Source organism: Pyricularia pennisetigena, chromosome 1, assembly GCF_004337985.1.
Source record: "Pyricularia pennisetigena strain Br36 chromosome 1, whole genome shotgun sequence".
NCBI classification, from domain to species: Eukaryota; Fungi; Ascomycota; class Sordariomycetes; order Magnaporthales; family Pyriculariaceae; genus Pyricularia; species Pyricularia pennisetigena.
Window position 1 is genome coordinate 4,798,175 of NC_043740.1, and position 24,859 is coordinate 4,823,033.

The 24,859-nt window shown below is 52.8% G+C and overlaps 8 protein-coding genes across 8 annotated transcripts; 4 read left to right on the plus strand and 4 right to left on the minus strand.

The window, feature by feature from the left end:
- Positions 1-651: 651 nt before the first annotated feature.
- PpBr36_07896 (uncharacterized protein) lies at positions 652-2,567 on the plus strand (the record flags this gene model as incomplete). Its single annotated transcript, XM_029895029.1, has 3 exons — positions 652-1,595; positions 1,719-1,820; positions 1,913-2,567. The coding sequence occupies 3 exons, from the start codon at positions 652-654 to the stop codon at positions 2,565-2,567; spliced, it is 1,701 nt and encodes a 566-aa protein (XP_029748130.1).
- A 452-nt stretch (positions 2,568-3,019) lies between these two features.
- PpBr36_07897 (uncharacterized protein) lies at positions 3,020-4,786 on the minus strand (the record flags this gene model as incomplete). The annotated part of the gene is made up of 3 exons (XM_029895030.1): positions 3,020-3,592; positions 4,498-4,596; positions 4,676-4,786. 3 exons carry the CDS (start codon positions 4,784-4,786, stop codon positions 3,020-3,022), a joined length of 783 nt encoding a protein of 260 aa, XP_029748131.1.
- A 616-nt stretch (positions 4,787-5,402) lies between these two features.
- On the minus strand, positions 5,403-6,552 carry PpBr36_07898 (uncharacterized protein; the record flags this gene model as incomplete). The annotated part of the gene is made up of 2 exons (XM_029895031.1): positions 5,403-6,458; positions 6,550-6,552. 2 exons carry the CDS (start codon positions 6,550-6,552, stop codon positions 5,403-5,405), a joined length of 1,059 nt encoding a protein of 352 aa, XP_029748127.1.
- A 1,035-nt stretch (positions 6,553-7,587) lies between these two features.
- PpBr36_07899 (uncharacterized protein) lies at positions 7,588-9,318 on the plus strand (the record flags this gene model as incomplete). Its single annotated transcript, XM_029895032.1, has 2 exons — positions 7,588-8,214; positions 8,278-9,318. 2 exons carry the CDS (start codon positions 7,588-7,590, stop codon positions 9,316-9,318), a joined length of 1,668 nt encoding a protein of 555 aa, XP_029748128.1.
- Positions 9,319-9,604: 286 nt separating this feature from the next.
- PpBr36_07900 (uncharacterized protein) lies at positions 9,605-11,232 on the minus strand (the record flags this gene model as incomplete). The annotated part of the gene is made up of 2 exons (XM_029895033.1): positions 9,605-10,544; positions 10,601-11,232. The coding sequence occupies 2 exons, from the start codon at positions 11,230-11,232 to the stop codon at positions 9,605-9,607; spliced, it is 1,572 nt and encodes a 523-aa protein (XP_029748646.1).
- Positions 11,233-13,683: 2,451 nt separating this feature from the next.
- On the plus strand, positions 13,684-14,776 carry PpBr36_07901 (uncharacterized protein; the record flags this gene model as incomplete). The annotated part of the gene is made up of 3 exons (XM_029895034.1): positions 13,684-14,181; positions 14,232-14,613; positions 14,715-14,776. 3 exons carry the CDS (start codon positions 13,684-13,686, stop codon positions 14,774-14,776), a joined length of 942 nt encoding a protein of 313 aa, XP_029748647.1.
- Positions 14,777-16,250: 1,474 nt separating this feature from the next.
- On the plus strand, positions 16,251-17,360 carry PpBr36_07902 (uncharacterized protein; the record flags this gene model as incomplete). Its single annotated transcript, XM_029895035.1, has 1 exon — positions 16,251-17,360. One exon carries the CDS (start codon positions 16,251-16,253, stop codon positions 17,358-17,360), a length of 1,110 nt encoding a protein of 369 aa, XP_029748644.1.
- Positions 17,361-20,331: 2,971 nt separating this feature from the next.
- PpBr36_07903 (uncharacterized protein) lies at positions 20,332-24,170 on the minus strand (the record flags this gene model as incomplete). The annotated part of the gene is made up of 7 exons (XM_029895036.1): positions 20,332-20,632; positions 20,706-21,023; positions 21,088-22,463; positions 22,534-23,045; positions 23,166-23,488; positions 23,601-23,817; positions 23,891-24,170. The coding sequence occupies 7 exons, from the start codon at positions 24,168-24,170 to the stop codon at positions 20,332-20,334; spliced, it is 3,327 nt and encodes a 1,108-aa protein (XP_029748645.1).
- Between the last annotated feature and the right edge of the window lie 689 nt (positions 24,171-24,859).

Consider the following 24,859-nt stretch of genomic DNA (forward strand, 5'->3'; position numbering starts at 1 on the left):
TTTTTTTTTTTTTTTTTTTTTTTTTTTTTTTTTTTTTTTTTTCCCCTCTGTTTCTTGCGAACCAGTGGAGGTCTGAAAAGTTTCGTACAGTAATACCGTACAGTCCACACAATTTTAATTCCCCTAGCTGCTTGTCTTTACCGTCACTTTGAGCCAACTTACCCTAACTCGGAACTCGGTCAAACTATTGTTTTGTTTGTTTGTGGAAACGACGTTTCCCAAGTACCGGTCCTCGTGGATTGCAAGCATTTTCCCGGGGTTTTCCACGCCTCCAGCGGCGACTCATCATACAATGAGCCGAGCCGAGGATTTTGGCGAGTGTTGCATCCGGCTTCTTCACTCCACGCCCAACTAACTTACTAGATATAGATGCCAAGACTCATGTGGAGAGAAAGGGGTTTGTGCAAAAGGCAAAAAGACGATCCTTGCGGTCAACTTTTACAAATACGCTTCTTGATAGATTCTAGGCTACAAAAGCCAAGTACTTTTTTTTAAACTACAAATCATCCATCTTCACAAATCTACACCGTCTGATCCACTATACGTATATATGTAATCGATCCACAAGAAGCAGGTCTTTTTTTTTTTCCTAGATGTAGACTAATCCTCTTCCGCCAAACGTCATTACAACTTTTTTTTTTTTTTCTTGCCATGTTCAAGTCAAATCCCCAACCTGGGACGGCATCTTCCACCAATGTCCCCACTACCCCCGTCACCACCGGTGACAACGTACCAGCACCGGCTTCGGCCGGCATCAGCGAGGAGGAGATTGAGCGTCTCGGCCGCCAACGCCCTGCCGCCTTCTCCTCGTGGTGGCACGAGTGGTGCTTTTGCGGCTCCATCCTGGGCTCCATGCTCATGGCCGAGTTCTTCATCAGCGGCTTCATCATAGTCCTTCCCAACGTCTCCCAGAACCTGAAGATGCCGCCGGGGACCCAGACCTGGCCGGCCAGCGTCTTCACCCTCGTCACCGGCGCCCTGCTCTTCGCCTTTGGCCGCATCGCCGACATGCACGGCGGCCGCACCGTGTTCCTGTTCGGCATGCTCTGGTTCACCCTCTGGATCCTCATCGCCGGCTTCTCCACCAACCACGTCGTGCTCATCGTCGCCCGCGCCATGCAGGGCATCGGCCCCGCCGCCTTCCTCCCCTCGGGCGTCATGCTGCTCGGCTCCACCTACCGCCCCGGCCCGCGCAAGAACATGGTCTTTAGCATCTACGGCTCCTTTGCCCCGATCGGCTTCTTCATCGGCACCCTGGCCGGCGGCGCCCTGGCCGAGTTTCTGGACTGGCGCTGGTATTTCTGGATCGGTGCCATCATCCTCTTTTTCATCTCGGTCGCTTCCTTCTTTGCCATCCCGAAGCGAGCCAAGGATCAGCCGCGGCCCAAGGAGCGCGAAGTCGAGTTGAAAATGGATTGGCTCGGCGTGGCTACCATCCTCCCCGGCCTGCTCCTCTTCGTCTTTGCCATCACGCAGGGTGCTCATGCTCCCCAGGGGTTTGCTACGCCCTATGTATATGTGACCCTCATCCTCGGCGCTTTGATTCTGGGTTGCGCTGTCTACGTGGAGGGCTGGGTAGCAGAGCAGCCTCTTGTGTAAGTGATGAAGGACCCCTTATGAACGATCACCACCCCTCCACAAACATGACCTCGGCCTATTTGCAGCTTACAATGGGCGTCGTATATGTTTCGAAATGTACTAACCTGGTCCATAACAAGACCTTTTGATCTGTTCGCACCGAAATTCATGACTCCCATGGTTCTAGGCCTGTTCAACATCTACGGCTCTTTCGGAATCTTGCAATTCTACGCCAGCTTTTAGTAAGTCACGCTCTCAACCCCCTCCCCCCCGTCCAAAGAGACAGCAACCCTTTCTTTCCAACTCACTAACCGGATACTTCCTATCCCTCTAGCATCCAAGATGTAATCGGCCACCCACCCCTCCTCACAGCAGCATGGTTCAGCCCCATGGCGGTCGGCGGGACCATCCTCGCGGTGCTGGGCGGCGTAGTGCTGCACCGCATCCCATGCCACCTGCTCCTCGTCTTTTCCGCAGCCGGCAGCCTGGCGTCGGTGCTCCTTTTTGCCCTGATCCCCTCGGACCCGGCCGCCGTCAACTACTGGGCGTGGGTCTTCACGGCCATGATCGGCGGCACGGTGGGCATCGACATATCGTACAACATCTCGAGCGTCTTCATGACCACGGCGCTGCCCAGCCACCGCCAAGGCCTGGCCGGCGCCCTCATCAACACCCTCGTCTTCCTCGGCATCGGCTTCTACCTCGGCCTGGCGGACCTCATCGTCCAGACGAACAAGATGGGCGACCCGGAAAAGGACAAGGCCGAGGGGTTCCGGGTTGCCTTTTGGCTGGGCGTCGGCTGCTCGGCTACCGCGCTCGTGATTGCTACCTTGTTCACCCGCATCGGGCGCATGAAGAGCGACTTGACGTTTGACGAGAAGATGCAGCTGCAGGCCGAGGCTGCGAGGTTGAATTCGCAGCCTGTCGGTGCTGGAGGCCGGAGTGAGACGAGCAGCGGGCCAAATAAGGACGACGTGCCAGCTCCGTAGCGGCTGAATCCCACTGTTGCATCTGGGCTAAAATGTGCTAAAAAATAAGTTGCATATATATCTACATATAAATATCACTTGGCAAGGCGTTACTTTGGATAGTGTTTATAGAGTCGTTTGAATCGTTTCTCATTTTTCCTTCAACGCCCTTTTCTGGCGTCTGGTGTCGTTTAGTTACGCTAAAATGTTTGGGCTGTCTAAACCCGTCAGAACATGGCTTAATCTGTTGCCCCTCAAAAGCCTGGCGCAAGTGAGGCTCAAGGTTCATGGCACAGTGAGGGTGAAAACAGTATCCTGCCACCACAAATACCTAGAACAATGCCCGGCCGGGCCTGCTGCCTGAGCTCATAGCTATTCAGCTTCCCTGGGACATTTGGTCCACGGTAGCTCATTACTGATTTGGACCTTCTGACATGGCCCACTCACTACCAAAATAACGGCAGGGAAATCCTTTAATCGACTTGTAACGTCCACAGCCCGTCCCCAAGGTAATGCGCATCCTCCACGACAGGTCCTTTACCCTTCTCCTTGACTTCCTTCGTCCCAGCAACCAACAACCCCACCGCGCAAGCCTCCTCCTTCCCCTCGGCGGTAACGACCACACCCTCGCCCTTCTCCAACTCCCTACCCCAGTGCCCATCATCATCCACTTTGTCCCCCGGCTCGCCCTCGACGAGCGGCAACCGGCCTCCCTTGCTGGTCAGGCCGGGCGCCATGAGGGTGGCACCGCTGAGGACGAAACGAATTGCTCCCCTGTCGATGCGGACGGTCGGGAAGGCCTGGGGAAAGCGGTGGACGAGCTTAAGGTGCGGCAGGATGGCGGTGCCGCCCGAGGGGAGGTCGTACTGGAAGCAGACGGGCTGGCCGTCGATGACATAGAGCATGACGCGGTCCGGGTGCGGGAGCTTCATCTGCTCGAGCGACGATTTCTTCGGCAGTATCTCGTCTACAAAGGGCGTCAGGAGCGGGTACCGGTCCAGCAGCTGCTGACGGACGGCGCGCTGGGCCGAGGATTTTACTTTTTGCTTCGGAGAAGCGGTTAGGCTGTCGATGGTGGTGGGTTAGTGGCTAGCTAGTTCGGGGGTTATGAATTGGTGGTGTTCTAGGATAACCTGGCTGTGGGGGTTCTTTGTGATGGTGGTTGTAGGCGGGAGGAGTGGGGGGAATACTGACGAGTTTTTGAACATCTTGAAGTTATTAGAGGCCTCAAAGGCCCTTTTTAGTGGTGGAAATGATGCAACGAATTCAGCAAGGTGGTAATGGATAATGCTATAAATGGCTAAAGGTGACTTGGAGACTTGAGCTGAATGTCGCGTGGATCGACAGATTGATTGTCAAATGCTTAGTTCTCGCTCAGATCGGTACAGGATCGATCCAACACGCGCCGGGGCATTGGAAGCCCCTCTGCGACGCGGGGTTGTGACTTTTTTTGGAGCGGCGGTTTGTTATCGAGGCTTATCGCATCCCTGTCTGCATGTCGTCACTGGTTTGCATGGTGGGGCTATCATCGCCTGGACTGAGAAGACCTAGGCTGGATTTGAATTGGCGTGGTTGTTTAAGAAAGACTAGAGAATGACCATTTCTCAAAAGGACACTGGAAGCAGATATAGAATATAAGAATTCTGAAATGGAAAAATGAAACTAATGTGAAAAATAACAGTGCACGCATAGCAGTATGGCATGGCAGCATCTCTAGCTTTCCCATCAATGCATGATCATGGGCATACAGGCACAAAAGTCTTAGTATGAGTGTTTATTAAAGATCCATAGCAACGTAGTGTCTGCAATTCCCTATTTGCTCTCCCACGGTATCAGCAGTAGACGAGGACGGGTGATAGATCCTCCTTTTTATGCTACCCCGCCCTAACCCCTCCGACAATCCTCATTAACCTTCCTACGCCCAAGTTCAACCGTGTGCAACATGCGAGACGATGCCCTTGTCGTCAACGTGAATGTTGAGGCGATCCGGGTTAAAGTCCTTGGTGACCATTTGGCCGGGATGAATGATGCGGTGTTCCTTGGGAAGATCCTATAACGAGCGGGTATCGTTAGCGTTTTCTTTAAACTGCGACTACATGCATCTTATGATGGAGAGAGCAAGTGCCTACCTTTTCCTTATCAATCTCATCAATCTTCTTGCCTGCCAGCTTCATGGTGAACTCCTCGGTCTTGTCAGCCGACGTGGCCTCGGTTTGAACTCCTGGAACGACGAGAGGCATTGTGTAGGGTTTATTTTGTTTCTCGTATTTCAGTAATGTTTCGTGCGAATTATGGCTATAATGCGGTAATGATGATGGTTTTTGTCTAACGAGAAACAGCTCAGTTAGTAGTGTGGTAGGTAGGTATGCATTGGTTTTTATAAGCCTGCTCTTGAATATGATGACGTCGTACCCGGGGCTGTAAGACACGCGCGTCAGTGGGCACGTGGTGGTGGGCAACCCTGGACTTTGGACAAAGTACGGATAAATGCAGTGGGCAGGCTTCGTTGCTTCTACTATGAGTAGGCCTTCTCTTCAAGTTTGCAAAAGGTGTAAAAAAGAAATTGCTCAAGTACAGTGCATATCACTAGGATGGTCAACTTAACTTGCATGATGACCAATCTTGAATCGCAGAATAAGAATGGAATTTGCTGGGACAGGGCAAATGAAAGTGTGATATAATCACGAGTTTGCAGCGTTTCGCGACATTCAAACTCACAAGCACAAATACAATGATTCCCTAGAGGAATAGTCTGAGCATTATAACTTTGGCGTCGCCTATAGCAAAACACACTGCCAGTACTAAATTCATGATCTCTCGTACTTGCCACTATAACGCCTAGAACCACTGTATCCTCTACTGGGAACCACCCCGACCGGCACCGGGGCCGGCATTAGGACCAGCACCAGGACCGCCGCCTCCCATCATCGACCTTGCCATCTCGGCGATCGACGGGTCAGACATGAGCTGCGACATATCCGGCATGCCACCACCACCTCCAAAAGAGTTGGCCATCTCCCTGAGCCTGGGGTTGCTCATCAGGTTGTTCATCAGGTCCGGGTTGCTCATGAGGTTCTGCGCCATGGACGCAAACATGGGGTTCTGCATGATGCTGGCAAAGTCGGGCATGCCGCCGCCCTCGCCGCGGCCAGCGCCGCCACCCAACATGCTGGCCAAGCTGCTCAGGTCGGGCATGCCACCAGCGCCCGGACCCCCGGAACCGCGCGTAGTGTCCAGGTCCATCTCCTCGACGCGCCTTTTGGCCGTCTCGAAGCCTTTCTTCATGGCATCGCTGCCACCGTTGCCCTCGTACTCGATGCCCTTCTGGTAGGCCTCCATGGAGCCCTTTGCGTCGCCGAGCGCGAACCGCGCCAGCCCGAGGCGGCTCCACGCCTTGGTGTAGGTGGGGTCGACTGCGACGGCGGCCTCGGCGTCCGCGCGTGCAGACTCGTGGTCCTTGGCAGCCGAATGGGCGGCGGCGCGGTTAGACAGGTAGATGGCGTTGCCCGGATGCAGGGCCAGGGCCTGCGTGTACAGGTCGATGGCCTGGGCGTAGTCCTTTTGCGCCATGGCGGCGTTGCCCTTGGACTTGAGGGCATCGGCTTGACTCTTCTGCTCATCCGTGGGTGCGGCCGAGGCGGCAGATGCAGGGGCGCTGCTGTTGCCAGCACTGCTGCTTGACCCGGCGCCCTTGAGCTTCTCGTAGACGCCGTAGATCTTCAACAGGTTCTGGTCGCCGACGGCGGCGGTCACCGCGGCCTTGTCTGTGGGGTCGACCTTGAAGCACTCGGCGATGCAGTTCACGGCGACCTCGATTGACTCGCTATCGTCGGCGGCAAGGGTACCATCCTTGGCCGATGTGTTTAGAAAGTCGCAGATGGCCAGCGCCAGGCGCTGTTGTGATGTAGTTGACTGGCGATGGGTGGTCGCATGTTAGCGGAACTAATGCGGTGAACCGGCATCGGGAGTTGTTGATTGGTTTCACAAGGTGATCACCACATACCATTTTAATTTTCCACCGTGAGAAACAGACGCCGTTTGTTTTTGGGAATAAAAATTATTTCAGGGCGGGATAGATGTAGGCGGTGGAAATATGCTGACGCGGAGGGGCGCGTAGGAGGAAGCTGAGTGGCATGCCCTCCACAGAAGCCGATGGAGGGGTCCAGAATCGCTGATTACAACCCCTGCACCAACGGACTGGGGATTCGGCCGGTGGGGGGAAAGTACGTGGTAAACAGACACTTCTAATCGACAAGGATCTGATTAATATTAGCTAGCGCTTTTGTCAAGGGCATGCCGAATAGCCAGTAACTCAGGATAGCTTCATTTCCAAATGAAAGAGCGGGGGGGATACAAATAACGATTTGTTCCAGTACCCAAAATCCTCTCCACTTGCTTTCACTTACATATTCAAACAATGCAGGCAAGGAGCATACCAGGGGAGGTCTAAATCGGCAGGTTGATGTGTCCTTTTCCCGTGCCATTTGTTTGTGGTTAAACAAAGCATTTCGCTTAGCGGCGGTGCTTCTTGTCGTGTCTGTAACGAAGACTTTCCAATTTATCTACCAAAGTTTCCCCATCTCAGCCTCTACATTTGCATGTACGACGTAGACAAACAATCTTTCCGATAACCAACAAGCTGGGTCGCAAATTAAACAACTTCAAACTAATTATAGGGCAATTGTTCCCCAAATACCAAATACTTCCCAGTCAATTGATGCCACTGGCTGGAGCTTGCCTTACATCATGCTCCACTTTGGAGCTTGAGATCCGCCCAGTGGGTCTCGCTAACAATTTACAGCGATCTCGCCAGCAAATTGACCAAGTGACGTCTACCCTCTTTCGCAACTATCAACGGCGTGCCGTTACTTTTTACCTGCTGCACTACCTAGGTAAGCGGCTTAGCCACCTTACCGCAGCTTATCTTACCTCGCTCAGTACGGATTAATCGCAATCGCCTGGATACTGAACCGTCTTTAGACTCATCGAATCCGACCACCCACGCCTCCCCGTTGGGAGGCATCATCTACCCCCATCGTCCATGTCCTCTGATCCGAGCCAACAGTCCACTGGCACCATGCCGAGAGCCGACCAATCCTCCCCGGTGCGACAATGCTTCATCTGCCTGCTCGACTCGACCGAGACGCCCGAAAATGAAGACTGGGTGAACCCCTGCCCGTGCACCCTCGAGGCGCACCAGAGCTGCATGCTCCGCTGGGTAGCAGAGATGGAGGCCGTCGGCGGCGCGAACCGCAGCCGAGGCCGCCGCGCGAGTACCCTGCAGTGCCCGGCCTGCAAGGGCAGCATACAGGTGTATGAGCCCTTTGACCCGGCGCTCTGGCTGAGGGACCGCTTGCTGCGGACGTACAGCGCCGTGTCGCCCGTCCTGCTCGTGTGTTTCGTCGGCGGGTCGACGTTTGGCGCCATGGTCAAGTTTGGCGACTTTTCCGTCGCCACGTTTGCAGGCAGCTTCTCCGCGGTGCGCAAGTGGCGGTTGGATGGCATCCAGAGGCCGCTGGATCCGAGGTGGTTTGCTACATCTGCCGGGCTTAGGTTTGCCACGGTCCACATGTTCAAGCTCTGGGCGCTTGCCTCTATAGGACCTGCCTTGATTATACAAAGGGCTTTCTCCGGTATCGACTCTTTGCTGCTGCCGGTTTCCCTGGCGGTAAGAGCTCCAATTCTATCCGACGCTTGTCTCTGACGACCTTTTACTGACGCAAAGATGCAGTCGAGTGTTGTGATGACTGCCAAGGACAACGTCCCGCATTGGCCACCAAGCCCCGATTGGGCCTTGACCGCCATGCCGGCAGTCAGCCTTTGCTACTCTCACGTTTACTACATGTTTTTTGGTCGGTTCGAAAAGAGGCTCAACGCCGCAATTCGTGGCAGGAACCCAGACGCGCCTCAGGAGGAGGCTCAGGTGGAGCAGCAGGAGGATGATCAAGATCAGCAAGGGCCACAAGAGCCCGGGCAACGTCGTCGCAATGATGGAGACCGCGGTGTTAATGTCTGGGAGGCAGGTCTAGGCAGGATGATGGCGCACGCGGTAGCGTTGGTCTTTGGTTTAGGTGATGAGGGTGCGCAGGACGGGGAAGGGCGTGACGATGATGACGAACGCCTCGAGATCGAACTCGAAATTAATTTGCAAGTCCGGGATGGAGAAGAAGAAGTTCAGGAAGCTCCGCAGGATCAGATGGCGATAGCTCGGGCTCCCGCTGGAAATGAGCCAGAGCCCGCCGCCAATGATGGAGCCTTGCCCATTGCCGCAGAAGTCGAGCCTGGGCAAGAGCCTCAGGTCCCGGCTGAAAACGCCGCTCCGCAACCACAAGTGCCCGGCGCAGATCAAGCCGCTGCCCAAGAGGCGGCCGATCCCCCGCCCCCAATCCAGCCGGCACGGCAGCCACAAGCTCAACAAAACCAAGCAGCCGAGCAGCCGCGCCAACGCCGCGTTGAAGGAGCCGGGATCAGCACGTGGTCCAGGATAATCAACGGCACCGTGTCTGCCCTGCTCATGCCGCAGATATCCTTCGCCATGGGCGAGGCCCTCCGTCTGACACTACCTGCGCGCTGGGTCAGCAAGCAAGGTGAATCCAAGGGGCTTTTGCAGCACACTTGGGGCCGGAGTCTGGTCGGCACGTGTCTCTTCGTCGTGCTGCGGGACGCGGTGTCGTTGTACGTCAAGTACAGGCGGGTGCAGGCGATCAAGAACCGCACGGTGAAGAATTTTGACCCTACCGTTGGTGCTGTGGGGGCTGGATCTACAGCTTGATATGAACGATGGATTTTTTTTCGGGATCATTGTTACCAGATCCGATTTGTTATTTCTGTTCTATAATGATGTAAACCTAGCGTCTACTTGTTTTTCTTTTTTTTTTTTTTTCTGTCGGAGATATCTCGTGAGGGGATTCTGTTTTTGATGGTGCTTTCCTTAGGTCAAACTTGGCATATACAACAACAATACATATGAACATGGTATCACACGTCCCCTGTACTGGCGATGGTGCTACTTTCATGTTTTGATTACAACCCTATATACACCACAAGCAGCCGATACCTCAGCTCAAACTACCCTCACCGACCACGAAAACCGCACTTCCGCTCCCGGGCCGACTAACAACGACGGCACCTTCCCGCTGCTCGGGCGTGAGGTCCATCTTGGAGTAGTACTCCTTCTCCCACGCCTCCTTGACGGCGTCGACCTTGTCCGCCGGCACGAGGTGCACACTGCACCCTCCCCATCCGGCACCCGTGAGCCGGCTACCATAGGAACCGGCGCGGCGGGCGACGGCGCAGATGGCATCGATCTCGGGACAGCTGCACTCGTACAGGTCGCGGCACGAGTCCTGCGTCTCGTTGAGCTTGGCGCCGAGCAGGGCGTTGTACACGGCCGTGTCGCCGCTGCTAGCCGCAGGTTCCTGCTGCAGCAGGCTCATGAACTCGAGGACGCGCAGGGCCTCGGAGAAGACGTGCTCGGCGCGCTGGCGGAGCTTGAACCTCTCGGCGCGCACGGGGAAGCGCGACGTGAAGCGGGCGTTGAGCTCGTCGATCGTGATGCCCAGCGCGGCCGCGACCTCCTCGCGCGTGTAGCCCTCATCCTTGGTCAGGGTAGCGCGGGTCAGGGCCAGCAGCAGCGCGAGCTGCTCCGGGACGGCGGTGGGGACCTTTTGGCCGTCAGCCTCGCGGAGGGCAAAGTAGCTCTCGTGGAAGCCGTGCAGGGAGACGCCGAGCGGGGACGAGTCGGTCGGCAAGGTGTGGCCTGGGGTGTTTAGGACGGCGTTGAGGTAGGCGGCCGCCAGGCTGCACTCGACGACGCGGAGGTTGTAGTGGATCGGGCCGGTGACGAACTTGTCGGCTGTGACAAAGGACTGGGCGATGACGAAGCATAGCTCCGGGTTGGTGGTTGGGAAGGAGACGGGCTTGGCGGTCAGGGTAGGGGTGAAGGAGACGAAGAGGGCAGAGCCGCGCTGGGAGAAGACGGAGGCGGATTGGTCCATACTGGTGGGAGTTAGCATCGGATAAAAGGAGGAAATGGGGCATTAAAGGTCACATACCCGCCAGAGTTGACACCAACACCACGCTCGCTGACAATAGCCAATTCGGTAAGCTCCTTTTTGTCAATGTCCTTCTCGCCATTGGCGACCATCACAGCCAGAGCAGTGGTGCTGGTAAAGGCAGCACTGGAGCTGAGACCACCACCGGCGGGAACGGTGCCATCCATCAGGACCTCCATCCCCGTGGGCACGAAGCCTTCGCCGTGCTTCTTCCGCAGCAGTTCCGTGGCGCCCTTCAGGCCACACTTGAAGTAGTTGGTCCACTCGTGGATGGTGCTGTCGATTTCGACATCACCCTTGACGGGAAGCTCGAGGTCCTTCGCGGGGAACTTGTCCGCCGAGACGTTTGCCAGGCGCACCTTGTATGTGTCGCTGCCGGCGGCCGCCGTTGGTGATACTGCGATCAGGCAGTCGGCAGTGATGGCCATGGGCAGGACCGAGTACAAGCTGTAGTCGATGTGCTCGCCGATGATGTTGACGCGACCCGGCGAGCGGGCGATGAAGGCGGGTGGGTGGCCATAAAGCGACTCGAAGCGCGACACCAGCTGTTGCCAGCGCGTTTTCTGAACATCGAGCGCCGCTTCGGGGTAGATTTCGGCCAAGGACCGAGCCTGAGGCACGGGGCCGGACATTTTTGGTCACAGTGGTAGTCACAGAGTATATCACGGCTGCTCCAAGATTGTCTATCAGAACAGTTTGCCAAAAAGTCAACCGCTACAGGGTTTGTGCACTTTTCCAAACCGAAGACAAATGGCTCGACTGAAGAATCGTGCTCGTCGCAAAACGTGACTAGCACGAGATGAGGCACCATGCCCCGCCATTGCTCGGTTGGCGGCCCATCAGTTGAATTGATCTGATGTAACCAGGCAGAGAGGCTCGGTGCTCTTGTTCTGCTTGTATGCGCTCCAACCAAGATGACCAACCCCGCGAAGGTGGGCTGCGGAGAAGGCCCGCATACAAAGTTACAGTACAACGTAGTAATAACCTAGCACTGTGAGGAGGATCACGTGAAGTCGGTGAGGTGAAAACAAGGATGTGGTTGATGAGAATTTTTTAGAATTTTTGAATATCATTTGCATTTGCAGATTTAAATCCGAATACAGAGTTAGTTTTGATCAACTCAGGCGAGAGGCATCCGGCCTTTTTTTCTTCTTTTTCTTTTTTTGGAGAAAGTTTGGCCCGTAGAGGTGTGCATTTTGTTTGTTCTTGAGTTTATATAATGCATTTAAAGCAAAAAGGTTTGGAGTATATCAATGTCAGTCACTATTGGCGAAACAACCAAAACAAACTTGTCAATGCATTATTCGTCGACTTCGTTAGCTTTTCTGCTCAATAAATGAAGACTGGAGAATATTATGCTATTGGCATAAAATTTGGTTTTCTTAGATTGAAAATTTAGTGGCCTGATCAAGCATCTTCAACGCATGATCTCGTAAACTGAGTCCTTTTGTAAAATATGATATTCTTTATGAAATGCGTTGCCCTCCCCCCTCGTCCCTCCGAAGGCGGCTGATATTACTTCCAAAGTGGCCTTCACTTGAAAACCTGCACCCGAGAACAACGGCAGACACTTACTCGGTGTCTTGACGATAAGTATAGCAGTATCTGGTGCAGACGAGTTCTTTCCCTGACGCTGTGCTATACCAGTACACCAGGGCTGGCTTGAACTAATATTTCCAACGCAGGACCATGTTGATGTCATCTCCGCTCGTAGACTTGGCAATCATTCCTCAAGCAGCTAACTTAAGTAAAACCCGGTGCGCCCATCTTTCATCACCTCTCAAGGCAAGATGGCCGAGTTGGTTATGGCGTAGGATTAAGGTATTCTCCCATGAGTATCACGTCTTCCTATGGAGCAATCCGCGTGGGTTCAAGTCCCACTCTTGTCATTGAAACAATGTGTGACGCATCTTTCATGATATATTTTTTGCAGTTGGTTTGTGTTGGTCAAAGAGGTGAGGAAAGGCTTGCGGATCTACCGAATTAGGCGTTCCGTCTTTCACAAGGCTCTCGGGCTCGGCTCGTTGCAGATTTCAAAGCTAGGACAAAAAATGGTTGTTGCCAAACTTTGGTTTTCTTGAGAAAAAAAAAAAAAAAAAAAAAAAAGCACAAATAAACGTGCATGGTTCGGTAGGCAGCTGCAAGGGGTGAAATGTCACACAAAATTCTCCAGTGGAGACCGAAAGGTCTTTCCTTGGGCCGCTCCCGCTGAACCAAGATATCCCTGCAGTAATTAATTACCTATCTCACCTACCTGGCCAGTGAGGAAAGATTGTGTACCCTTAATGTGTTCTAATCTCGCAGGAGATGCGTATGCCTGCATATGCCGACCAATCGCCAAGCCAAAGGTCGTGAGCTGCTTTTGGATCATCCGGGCTTTGATGCACAAACGTTCAAGCAAGTTAGCGTATGGAGGTCTGATAATCATCCAGATGTTCAATTTTGCATGTAATACCACACCCATGGGACGGCTGAAGGTCTCTCATTTGCGTTGTGCTGCTGCACGGACACCGGCCTGTCGGCTGGGAAAGGTAAGTACTGTCGATTAATTATGACGCATCGGTTCCTGGCGATTGGGCTATGCTAAATGCCAATGCCAAGTTTTGGCGCCCACATTTCTCCAAAATCCAAAACCCACCAGGTAAAAACAAACCAGCGACGGCATTTGATTTGACCTCATTTGAACGACACCAAGCAGAAATGCCAATTGGTTTGGCGCGCAAATCAACTACAGGCTTGCCATGACCGCATTGAATCCTGATCCTCATGGAAAATCTTTAGAAAGCCATGGGTCTGATAATATCCGCTGAGATCGTGGTCAACTTTGATGAGTTGCTAAATGTGGCAGCTCTGCCTCGCTAGGCAACAGCCAACGACCCTAGCAATATGGCTTGCGGCATGCTGCCAAGATATCTCCAAGCAATCCTTTGGGACCACGCCGTTCTCGCCGCTGAAAGATATAAGATGACTAAATCAAGTCCCTGATGGAATTGAACAGACGGCTCTTCATGCCTTAAAATCTCTTGGCCTCCTTCAATCACAAACAGTGTTCCAATCTTGTGAAGGAATTCACATACCCAAAAATGCATCTCTCTTCAGGAATCACTCTCGCTGCTGCGGTAGCCGCCCAGGCGATTTCTCTACCGCTGGCAACTCGCGACCCTCAACCCGAATCGCGAGTTTCCATGTGGAAGCCAGCCGTGGGTACGACGTGGCAGATCGTGCTCCGGCACCCGCTCAAGATCAACCTGCAGTCTCCCGCGGTCGACCCCGGTCACGTCGACGTGTACGACATCGACCTGTTTGACAACACCAAGAACGGCACAGACGGCTCGACCATCGCGGCGCTGCACTCGCTCGGCAAAAAGGTCATTTGCTACTTTAGCGCGGGCACGTACGAGGCCTGGCGTCATGACGCGAAGGAGTTCAAGGCCGCTGACAAGGGCAACAAGATGAATAACTGGGACGAGATTTGGGTCAACATCAACAGTCCTAATATTCGGGATTTGATGGCCAAGAGGATCAAGATTGCTGCGGACATGGGATGCGATGCGATCGACCCGGATAACGTTGACGGCTATGTTAGTATTTATCTGTTGGCACTTGTGCTTTCCTCTCTAACCCATGACAGCTCGAGGCCCCAGTCAACGACCAAGGCCCATCCACGTTCCATCTCGACAAGGCTTCCACCGCCAGCTTTGTCAAGTTCTTATCCGGCGAGGCGGCCAAGTACAAAATGTCGACGGGGCTGAAGAACGCGGCCGAGGTGATTGACGACGTCATCTCCGATGTTCACTTTTCCGTCAACGAGGAGTGCGCGGCTTATAAGGAGTGCAATATGTTCCTCAAGTTCATCAAGGCCGGAAAGCCCGTTTTTCACATCGAGTACCCGGCCGGCATGGAGAAGGACGCTGACGAGACGCCCCTTACGGATCTGACCAAGTGGTGTCAGAAGAGTCCTGACTGGAGCGGGCCGGATGTGGATATCTCCAAGATGAGTACTGTTATTAAAAGTAGGTTTGTCAAATCAGGTTCGCCAAGGTATGCAGTGTATGCTGACTGTTTTTTTTTTTTTTTTTTCTTTTTTTCTTTTTTTTCTTGCTGCTGATTTTAGATCTCCAGTTGAACGGGTGGGTTCAATACTGCGATGGCAAAACGTTCAAGACGCCTAGGTGATAGACATGTCCACATTTGGAGATTAGTTGTGTAATGCAACTGCCTTGTAGGTGGGTTACGTAATTCCATTGCGAATATATCTTATATTTTCACCGTTGTCTCGGTGTGGCATAGTCGCAAAGGTTTGCTATGTATAACTGAAATTAAAACCCGTTTTGGCGCTTGACATCCGTCGATTAACGTGAGTAATCTTTTGCTTGTCACGGGCTGCGCATAAGGTACAATACCACCAATCCCGGTCGTGTTGGTTTTTTTACACCTTTCATTTAGCGAATTTCTGGGCAAACTATAAGTGGTAAAGGACTGGAGAATATCGTTTGCTGATCTCATGGAGTATTTAGAACGGTGTACTATGTATTGTCACGGTGATCTGGTGGCATAGCAGCGGGTCTTGCATGATAGTTAGCCATGCTTAAATTTCCGAAGTTGATGCCTGGCAATTTAAAGAAAGAGCAAAGAAAACCACTATACTGGCTGACGTTAAGACAGATTAAAGCTCAGATGACAGCCATGTCATCTAATTTTATCTTAAAAATAACAATAATATCCTTCCTAGGACTATATACTGTTCAAGTCAAGAACGCATGGATTTCTCGTCTGAACATGGGCAGACATTTATTCCCCCACCTCGGGCCGAAAGCACAAAAAGTAGGGCTTTTCTTGCCCAAAGACGTGGTCGAGTCAAGCTTCTTGCTGGACCACGCACTGGGGACTGCCATGCTCTAGACCAAGCAGATTCAATCACTGACAGAGACAGGGACGCTTGGCTGACTCGACTTTGAAAGGTTGCAAGCCAGGAAGCCAGGTCGTTTCAAAGATCAGCACATCAATCCGGCAGTGCACTAGAAGAATCTGCCAAGAGGCGCAGGACGATCTACACCCGTATCTATTCCCATATCAATGCTCCTCATAAGATTTTCTTCGGCGTTGTCCGTCACGGCCACGTGAGTGCATTCCTTGTCCTGGTGATGGCTGTCAGCCTAGCTACTATTTTCAATTTGCAAAGGTTGCCAAGGCAAGCCTTGTTCAGTACGAGATCTCTTTGACTTGCCGTCAATGATTCACCAGTAGCGAGGATCAAACCGCGCCGACTCGCATTAACCACTCAATCCTCTGCCAGACAAGGAATCAACAAACCATGGCGAAGCAGGAATAACCGTCTCAAATACGGTGAGGCTGCACGGTTAGGCAAGTCACGTCGCCTATATAATGGCAATCCCCCGCACTCCTTGACCTACCTTAATCCCTTCCCTTTTTTTCTCCTTACCCTCATCGGTGTCCAATCGTTTACAAGGCAACTTTCCTTTTTTGTCTTTTTTTCTTTTTTGCTTTTTGTTACATTTCCTTTGTAACTGCTTTCCTGCACGCAAGAACAAAAGAAAAGCCGTTTCTTATAGACTCTTTTTGTATAGGCTTTTCACTCTTTCAAAGCCTCGTCGGTTAATTTCTTTTTTTTTTCTTTTAGAAAAAAAAAATGCGTTTCACAACGATCGCTTACACCATCGGTCTCTTGGTCGCGGCCACAAACGCGACCCCCGAGGAGGACTTTGCGTCCAAGCTCGAGAAGCATGAGCAGGCCTTTGAGCTGGCGGCCCGCGCCCTTTATGACCACCTAGAAAGCAACGAGCATCACATCAGCAAGCGCGATCCCAACAGGGCTTCCTGGCAGTTTGGAAACGGCTGCGTGTCCAAGAGCTATGGAGCGAATCCCGTTGGCGCCATTTACAAGCGCGCTATGGATAGCATGGGCGGCGGCTACGGCGCCGATGACATGGATGCGGCGTCGATGGGTGGCGGTTACGGTGGCAGCACCGGTGGTGGCGGCGGCTACGGTGGTGGCGGCGGCGGCTTCGGTGGCGGCGGCGGCTACGGTGGCAGCACCGGTGGCGGCGGCGGCTTCGGTGGCGGCGGCGGCGGTGGCTTCGGTGGTGGTGCTGGCATGGGCCAGGTGGCTGCCACCGGTAAGAAAGAAGGCTGGTTTAAGCGACGGTTTGGGTTTGGTAAGAGCCAGGGCCCCCAGAAGCCATCGTCAAACTTTCTCTTCTGCTTGCCTGGAAAGGGTTCTAGGAGGCAAACTCAGCTTCAGGGAGTGAGCCCCGGTATGAACGGTATGAACGGCGGTATGAACGGCGGTATGAACGGCATGAACGGCGGTATGAACGGCATGAACGGCGGTATGAACGGTATGAACGGCGGTATGGGCGGCGGCGGTATGGGCGGCGGCAATATGGACAGCAGCTGGCAGAAGAAAAAACGGTCTCTTGAGGGCTCAAACGCCCCGACAGGCGCTTCCGCCGTGCCCTCGCCCAAGGACGGCACCCCTGCTGGCCCCACAGGTACCGGTAGCTCCGGGGACGCTTCGGCCGTTCCCCCTGCTGGCGAATCATCGCTCCATCCCCAGAAGCCCAGGCCCAGGAGTGAACCATTTGAACACTTTCAGAGAGTCCAGCGGCAAGCCAACGTCCACAAGAAGAACAGTGCCTATGCACCCTCATACCACCAGGCCCCTTCTGGTAGCAATCCCGGTGGAAACGGCCACTCGACCTCTTATGGAGCTCCGTTTGGAGGCGTCTGGCCGAAATAAACCCGGTCAGCACTCGAGCTCTGCCTTGGCTTCTGCTTTCCCTCTCTGCTTCAAGTCCTGTTCTTAGTCCTGCTTTCAATCTTGTCTTTTGGTTTTTGTTTTCTTTGACGCCGCCGACGAGGTTTCTTATTTAGCAAAGAGTTTTGAGATGTACATTTTGAGTTTTTTTGAGTTTTGGTTTTTGGTCCGTTTCGCTTGCGAATTGGTAAGTCATCCCTTTTTCTTATCTTGATCTTGTCCGCAATTTGCTGGGTTTTCCTGAAGCTAACCATATCAATCCTCTCCATAGATTTGACATTTCTTGTTTGTTGCCTTGCGGTTGTTTGCATTTCTTTCCTGTTTTGTTGTTTCTGCCTTGCTTCTGTTCAATGGCACGCAAGCGGGCGGAAACGTTCACTCTCTGGGTACTTTGTTTTCCTCTTTTCTCTCGCTTCTTATCCCTTAAAACCAAAACCCAAAGGTCTCTTTTTGTCTTTTCATCTCTAGCGCCTTCGAGGGGGGAACGCTCGCTTACTTTGGCAGGGACCCTTGCATAAAAGTACGTGGACTAATTTACCCTCGCTGCTTGACAAAACCTCCTTAAGGTTTCCTCCCCCTGGATTGGTGGAAAAGGCTTTTTAGATCTCTTTTAGTTCGGCAACCTCTGAAAGGAGTTTTGGCCACTCCGTCTCAGGCTTTGACGGGCGGGGTGTCAAATATAATATATAATGCCCTTTGGGGATGTCACCTTCTATGTGGATTGTTTACTCGTGTATCTTGTGGGAATGTGTATGTTTTGTTCATCGATTGGCTTTGATAAGGAATTATATAATTTCATGGCTGCATTCTTATGATGGAACACAGCCGGCACCTCGGAAATGGCGGCATGAGTGAGCCCACAGACAGGTTGCGAAAGAATTGTAGGCTTACCCAGAGTAGGAATCACAAACAGCTTCCGAGCAACAATCCTCATTCAAACTCCCATCAGCTTGCCCTTATGCTCTCTTTAACTTCATTCTTCAAGACTTCCTCGTCACCTCTCCTCCATCCCAAAGTAATCATCGAAATAGGCGCTGTTCCAGCCCAGCTGATCGTCTCAGCCAAACACAGCGGGCCGAGGCTCAAGCAATAGGCAGATATGAAGCCATCAAGCGAAGCTTTGAGCAATTGCAAGATCTAGAACAAGGCAGGAAGTAGCTACAGGTGGCCGTAGATATTCCCGGGCTTGTGTGGTTACGGATACAAATTTACGTATAAATTATTGCTCCTTTGGCTTGCCGCATACACAGAACTTGAGGATATTTGAGCCGGCACCTGATGAGTAAAGAAAAAAAATAAATAAATAAAAAATAGGCGAGAGCAAGGGACCGACATCTCGACCACGGCGACCTTTGGCGGAACACAGGCATTTTTTGAAACCCGTTGCTGCCTTGACGGGCGGCCTGGCTGCTAGACATCAAACAATCTATCCGCCCCGCTTTCAGCGTAGATTGAACATAATTTGCAGCTAAACTTTCCTACGGAAAACATCTACCTTTTGCACTTACTACGTGCGCCAAGGAACCCATCAAGCCAGCCGGAAAAGCCAGGGAATGTCCAACAAACCAGCCAAACGGCCGAAACAAAGCCGCTTGACACAGAAATGAGTCGCCTGGAATGAGAGAGCGTTTCAACAAAATTTAATATATTTAATCTCGTTACCAAGTCTGAAATCGATGGAACAGGGTTGAAACATGATTATAAAATGAAGGGTTGGGGGCTAAATCTGAGTGTTTCAATGTGGTTAGTAGCTGAAAATTAAATGGTCAGACCCATTCGCTAAGCCAGTTGCGCCACCGTTTCTGTATATAGTAGGAGCTACTAGCCTTGGGTATCAAGGGGACGTGGCGCAGTTGGCTAGCGCGTAGGTCTCATATTATTATGTGATCAATCCTAACAATTGAACAATCCTAAGGTCGTGAGTTCGAGCCTCACCGTCCCCATTATTTTTGTCGATTCCATCTTTTCATGGATCCTTCACTTGATTCGGTTGCGGTAAATTCTCTTCTTCACTTTGTTTCACATGGTGTGTTTGACTTTTTATTACAGTGTATTCGTCCCTCTTCAATGGCATGGCGACAGCATCTGGTATGGAGACAATAGCTGGCCTGGTTGGCAGTCACAAATGGAGCAGCCCTGACAGGTTATCCTTCTCATCGTGGACTCGTCCTTAATATAGAATGCAATTTCTTATTGTTCCATCTTTCAATGCCCGCCTTGCCCAGTCGGGATAAGCTGATGAATTCAATATAGAAATTTTACAAGGTCTGTCGTAAACTCCATGGCTACGCTAAGTTTATATTTTAGCATCCTGTTGCCTATATTTTGATCAATTCGTTCCCCTCTCCCACAATTCACCGCAGAGCGCAAGTTTCATATAGTATAATACACTATCATTTGATCACCTGATGACAGGTGACCGATCCTGGGGTCGACGTTACAATGTCGTCTACGGAAGATCATTCTGTTGCCCCCAATATTTCTATTTTCGCGCAATCGGGCAGTCGGTACAGTGCGAAACCACAATATAGCACTGTCTTTATGACGTGGACGGAACGAGTTTCCCTGTTGATCAGGAAGGAAGGTGTTCCCGCGTCGACATGGAATGAACGAACAAGGAATTCTCATATCACCTGTGGAACTCTCTTAAAAAAAAAGTAAAGAGGAAGGAAGGAAGGAACACCGACTGGCTCTATGAGGCTGCTGCTGCCTCGTACTGTTTCTGGATGCAGGCCTGTCCCCGCACTCGAGTTGATTAATCCCACCTGTCACGCGGCCTTTTCTTGTTTGCTTTTCATGTTGGAAAAATTCAATTAAGAAATATCAACGCTTGACCGCCCGCTAAGTATAAAACCAAGTATAAATAAAAGAGATCCTCCCAGTCTAGTGCCTCACGCATCTAGTCTTCTCTATATGTTCTCCGCCATAGCGTTCAACCTATCTCCGATTAGTCCTACCAAGCCATCTTCGCAGGAATACCCTTGGGCCAAGCCCTGACCGCGTACTTGCGGCCCTCGTCAAAAAGCAGCAGCGCAAGGCCAAAGGCCATGGGCAGGAACCAGTACTCGACGGGCACGGCGGTAGTGCCGAGTGTGACCTGCAGGGGCGGGATGTACAGCCAGAAGAAAGCCATGACGAGCGAGAAGAGGACAGCGGGCACAATCCAGAGGTTCTGCGTCTCCTTGTTGAAGAAGGGCAGGTGCTGAAAGATTGATAGTCGCCGCGTCCGCATGGCGAGCAGGTTGAACCATTGGCTATCGTTCATGTCACAACGTTAGCAAAGGAATAAGTCAATTATGACGGGACACTTGTGGGCGCCGGACTTACATGACGACGAGGGTGACAAAGTATATCGAACTTGCCACATTCAGCTGGTTGTTATAAAAGTCCTGGTCGATTCCGTCGGGGACTTTTCCGAAACCGAACCACAGGCTCGAGAAAGCGATACCCTGCCGCTGCAGGTACCAATAAGACATGGCGAAAGAGACAAATGTCTCCATCAGCCCAACAATACCGTAGCTGTGCACGACGAGTTTCCAGTCGACGAGGTGGTCGACGCCGACTCTGCGTGGGGGCCGCATGAGCACGTCGGCTTCAGGAGCTTCGTAGGCCATGGCGATGCCCGCAAGGCAGTCGGTGAAGCAACTAATTGTGGTTTAGTTAGTGGGCTCTCCTTGGCATGGGACGTCAGTTTGGCAACTCAACTCACCAGATGATAATCATCAAGAAACTGCTCAGAATCTGCGGCAGCCCAAACATGACATTGGTCATGACGGGCCAGAACTCGCTAAAGCTGCCAGCCGGCAATAGGTACGCAATGGTTTTCTTCAGGTTGTCAAACGTCGTCCGCCCGTACCGCACCGCCTCGACGACGCTGCCGAACGATTCGAGCAAAACCATGTCGGCCGCCTCAGCGGCGATGTCAGAACCGCCACCAATCGCGATGCCGACGTCGGCAGCGCGCAGGGCCGGGGCGTCGTTGACACCATCTCCCGTCATGCCGACGATGTTGGAGCGGGCTTGAAGCTCACGGACGATGCGGAGCTTCTGCTCGGGCGTCGTGCGTGCGAAGACAACCTCACTGAACTCGGCAGCTAGTTGATCCCACTGGTTTGACAGCATGCCGGCCATGTCAGCGCCAGAGATGACGATTGACTTGTGAACTGGTGGAGTGTCATCGTCGAGGACGCCCTTGTTCGTTGTCTCATTGGGATCGCGCGATAGCGCCGAGACGTCATGGACGGCACTGTCTGGGTTCGTAATGATGCCGCACTCGCGGGCGATAGCCTGGGCCGTGAGGGCAAAGTCACCCGTGACCATGAATATCCGGATACCCGCTCCCCTGAGAGTTTTCACAACGCCGGGGATCTCGGGACGTGGCGGATCGGCGATGGCGACAAGCCCTACCAGTGTCAAGCCAGACGACGAAACCTCCAAGGCCTCGCGCTCAAAAGCGGGTGACGATGGGCTGTTCCTGACCCACCCCCTAGATAGGACTTTGCGGGCCAGCAGCAGCACGCGGCGTCCCCGTGCTGACCACTCATTTTTGACCCGTTCGATTTCATCCCTGGCGGCGGGTGAGAGATTCAATGTGGCGCCACTGCTGCCTACGTACTTGGAGCAGCGACTGAGCAGGACGTCCGGGGCACCCTTGATCGTCAGGAGCAGATCACCGGGTTCAAAGACGGAGACGGTATCGGGAGAAAGGGCGTCTGCCAGGCCGTTGGGGTCCGAGTTGCTCACCACGCGAATCATGAACTTGTTCTTGCTGTTGAATGCCAGGTCGAAACGAGTCTGCCAGCAGCGACGTGTCGCCATGGCCGAGCCCATGGTTTCGGCGAAGCGGAGGATTGCTTGATCCGTGGCGTCACCGTTGATTCGCCGGCTCTCCAGAGGCAGGTTTCGGGTGGCGGCATCGAACTCTCCGGCGTTGCACAGGGCGGCAATTGTGCGGAGCTGGTCCAGGGCACTACCAGCGAGGCACTCTTCTGAGTTGTTGCTTCGGTGTGTCATGAGGAGCTCATGGGCCTCTTCGATCGTATGAGTTTGGCCACCAAGGGCGCAGTCGGTGACAACCATTTTATTCTGTAAAACGATTAGTGATATGACTTCGATCAAAGCTTCAAAAATTACGACCCAGTCAATATAGACTCACCCCTGTAAGCGTGCCTGTCTTGTCGGAACAAATGACCGAGACAGCACCCAACGTCTCAACCGTCTTGAGCGACTTGCACAGCACTTTGTTCTTGCGCATCATGTTGGCACTGATGGTCAAGCTGGCAGTCAATGCTACAGGCAGACCTTCCGGAATAAAAGCAACGGCGACTGACACGCAGCTGACAATCAGACCGGAGACGCTGATCCAGCCTGGATGTTCCCTCCGGAGCCAAGCGGCCCAGAGGATGATGACGAGTAGAACCATGAGCACCATGATGGAGCAGATGATCCATACGAAGTTGAGCACCTCGCGCTCGAGAGTCGTCATTCCCTTCTTGGGCTCATTGGTCAACTTGGCGATACGGCCAAAGACGGTCTTGTTTCCCGTGGCGACAACGATTCCGTGGCATGTCCCGCTGACGCAGTGCGTGCCCTGCAGCCCAATGCACCTTGTCTCGAGGTAGTTGGCGTCCGTTGTCTCCACCGTGGCTGGCAGAGGAAGTGACTCGCCTAGTGGTCAGGTGTCAGTAGAGATCAACCCAGGCATATAGGGTGTAAGAATGGAAAGTATGCGTGCGGCCATTCGTCGTGAGAGACTGCAAATTAGCACTGCATGGAAACTCGACTTACCTGTCAAAATGGACCGGTCAAACTTGGCATCAGAAGACACTTCACAGAAGCGCACGTCCGCAGGAAGCTTGTTGCCGGCCTTGATGACCAAGACGTCGCCAGGAACGATGTCAGCGGCAAACATATTGACAAGTACGCCGTCTCTGAGGACCATACACTCGTCGGGCAACATGGTCTTGATGGAAGCCATGACGCGAGACGAGGACCAGTCCTGCCACATGTTGAAGCCGGCCTGGATGAAGAAGACGGCAAGCAAAACGATGGCCAGGGCCAAATTGGCGGCTGCTGGAGGGTCGCCAAGTGGTCTCCATGCGACGAAAACACTGTGATCTATGTTAGTTGATTGTTTTTTTTATTTGGGTTACAGCGGCAAACAGGAGCAAACACCATGAGCCGGTACGTAAGGCTCGTCACGATCTTGCTGGCAGCACTTACAGAATGGAACCGACGAGCAGAACCGGGCCAAACCCTTTGAAGAGGTAACCCATAATGTCTCTGAAATGATGGGTCTCTGGAGGGGATGGCACGTTTTTGCCATGCTGCTTGATGCGGCGCTCGGCCTGCTCAGCAGACAGTCCATCCTTCAATGAGGTGGAAAGAGACCGGGCGAGGATGTCAATGTCAAGCGTGTGCCAGTCAATGTCGGCGAGATCTGTTCAGGGAACAGAAAACAAGATTAGCCATCAGAAAGAACAGGCGTCAAGAAGGACTAGGGTTTAACATACCTTGGGTCACAGCATCCTTCTTCCTCTCGGCGTTGTTCCGAGTTTGTGCTTCTTGTACATCTATCGAGAGCGTACGGTATTGAATTGGGATTGTTGCAGATGCATCGAGAGATCTTCTGGAGCGGACGCTATGGGCAGAGAGAGACCGCCGCCTCGACACACCAGTGCCTGGACGGTCTCTCGCCTGCCCTGACTCCTCGTCCTGTACTGTAGTAGGACCGGCTTGCCATGTTATACCTTGGCGGGTAGGCTCAGCAACAGCAAGCTCGACTTTGTCCATTCAGAAGTTGATGCCACGAAAACGACTGAAACAACAGGAAGAGTTGGGATGAAAAGCTGACAGGCAAGCAAAGGAGAATAGAGAAGCGAGGAGGTAAGAGAGGAGAGTAGAGATGGGAGAGGGAGCAAAAAAGAGAACTAGCTGGAGGGCCAGCCATCTCAACGGGAGAGAGGGCGTGCGCCCAAAAGCCTCTTATACGTTGGTGTCATGTTGAGACGGAAAAGATAGGATCAAGAACAAGTGGGCAAAGAATAAAAACAGGAACAGAGGGTATAGAGAACAAAGATATGAGGCAGGTGGCAGTGTAGCTGGGCACGAGGGGAGGTGGGAATTGTCAAGTATGGATAAGGCGAAACGGAGGACTAATTGCCCTTCCCGTCGCCGGTAGCGCGCTGGAATTTACTGCGGCGTCTAAAGGCGGTGACCTCTAAGGAAGCTTACAGGACGCTGGTGCTGCCAGGTACCTGAGCTATCCAGGTCTCCCAGGCAGCTAGTAGGTGTCAGTCAACCCTTTTGGGCCTAGACCTAGAGCCGTTTGCAAAACAGTAGCGGCGAAAAGAGGGCGCGTCGGAACCAACGGTCAGGCAACGGAGTCAAGTCAAGCTTACTGTGGTAGTAGTAGGTAGAGCCCACCCGGGCCATACAAGGAAGTTTTCCCGCACCTTTTTTTTTTTTTTTTTTTTTTTTTT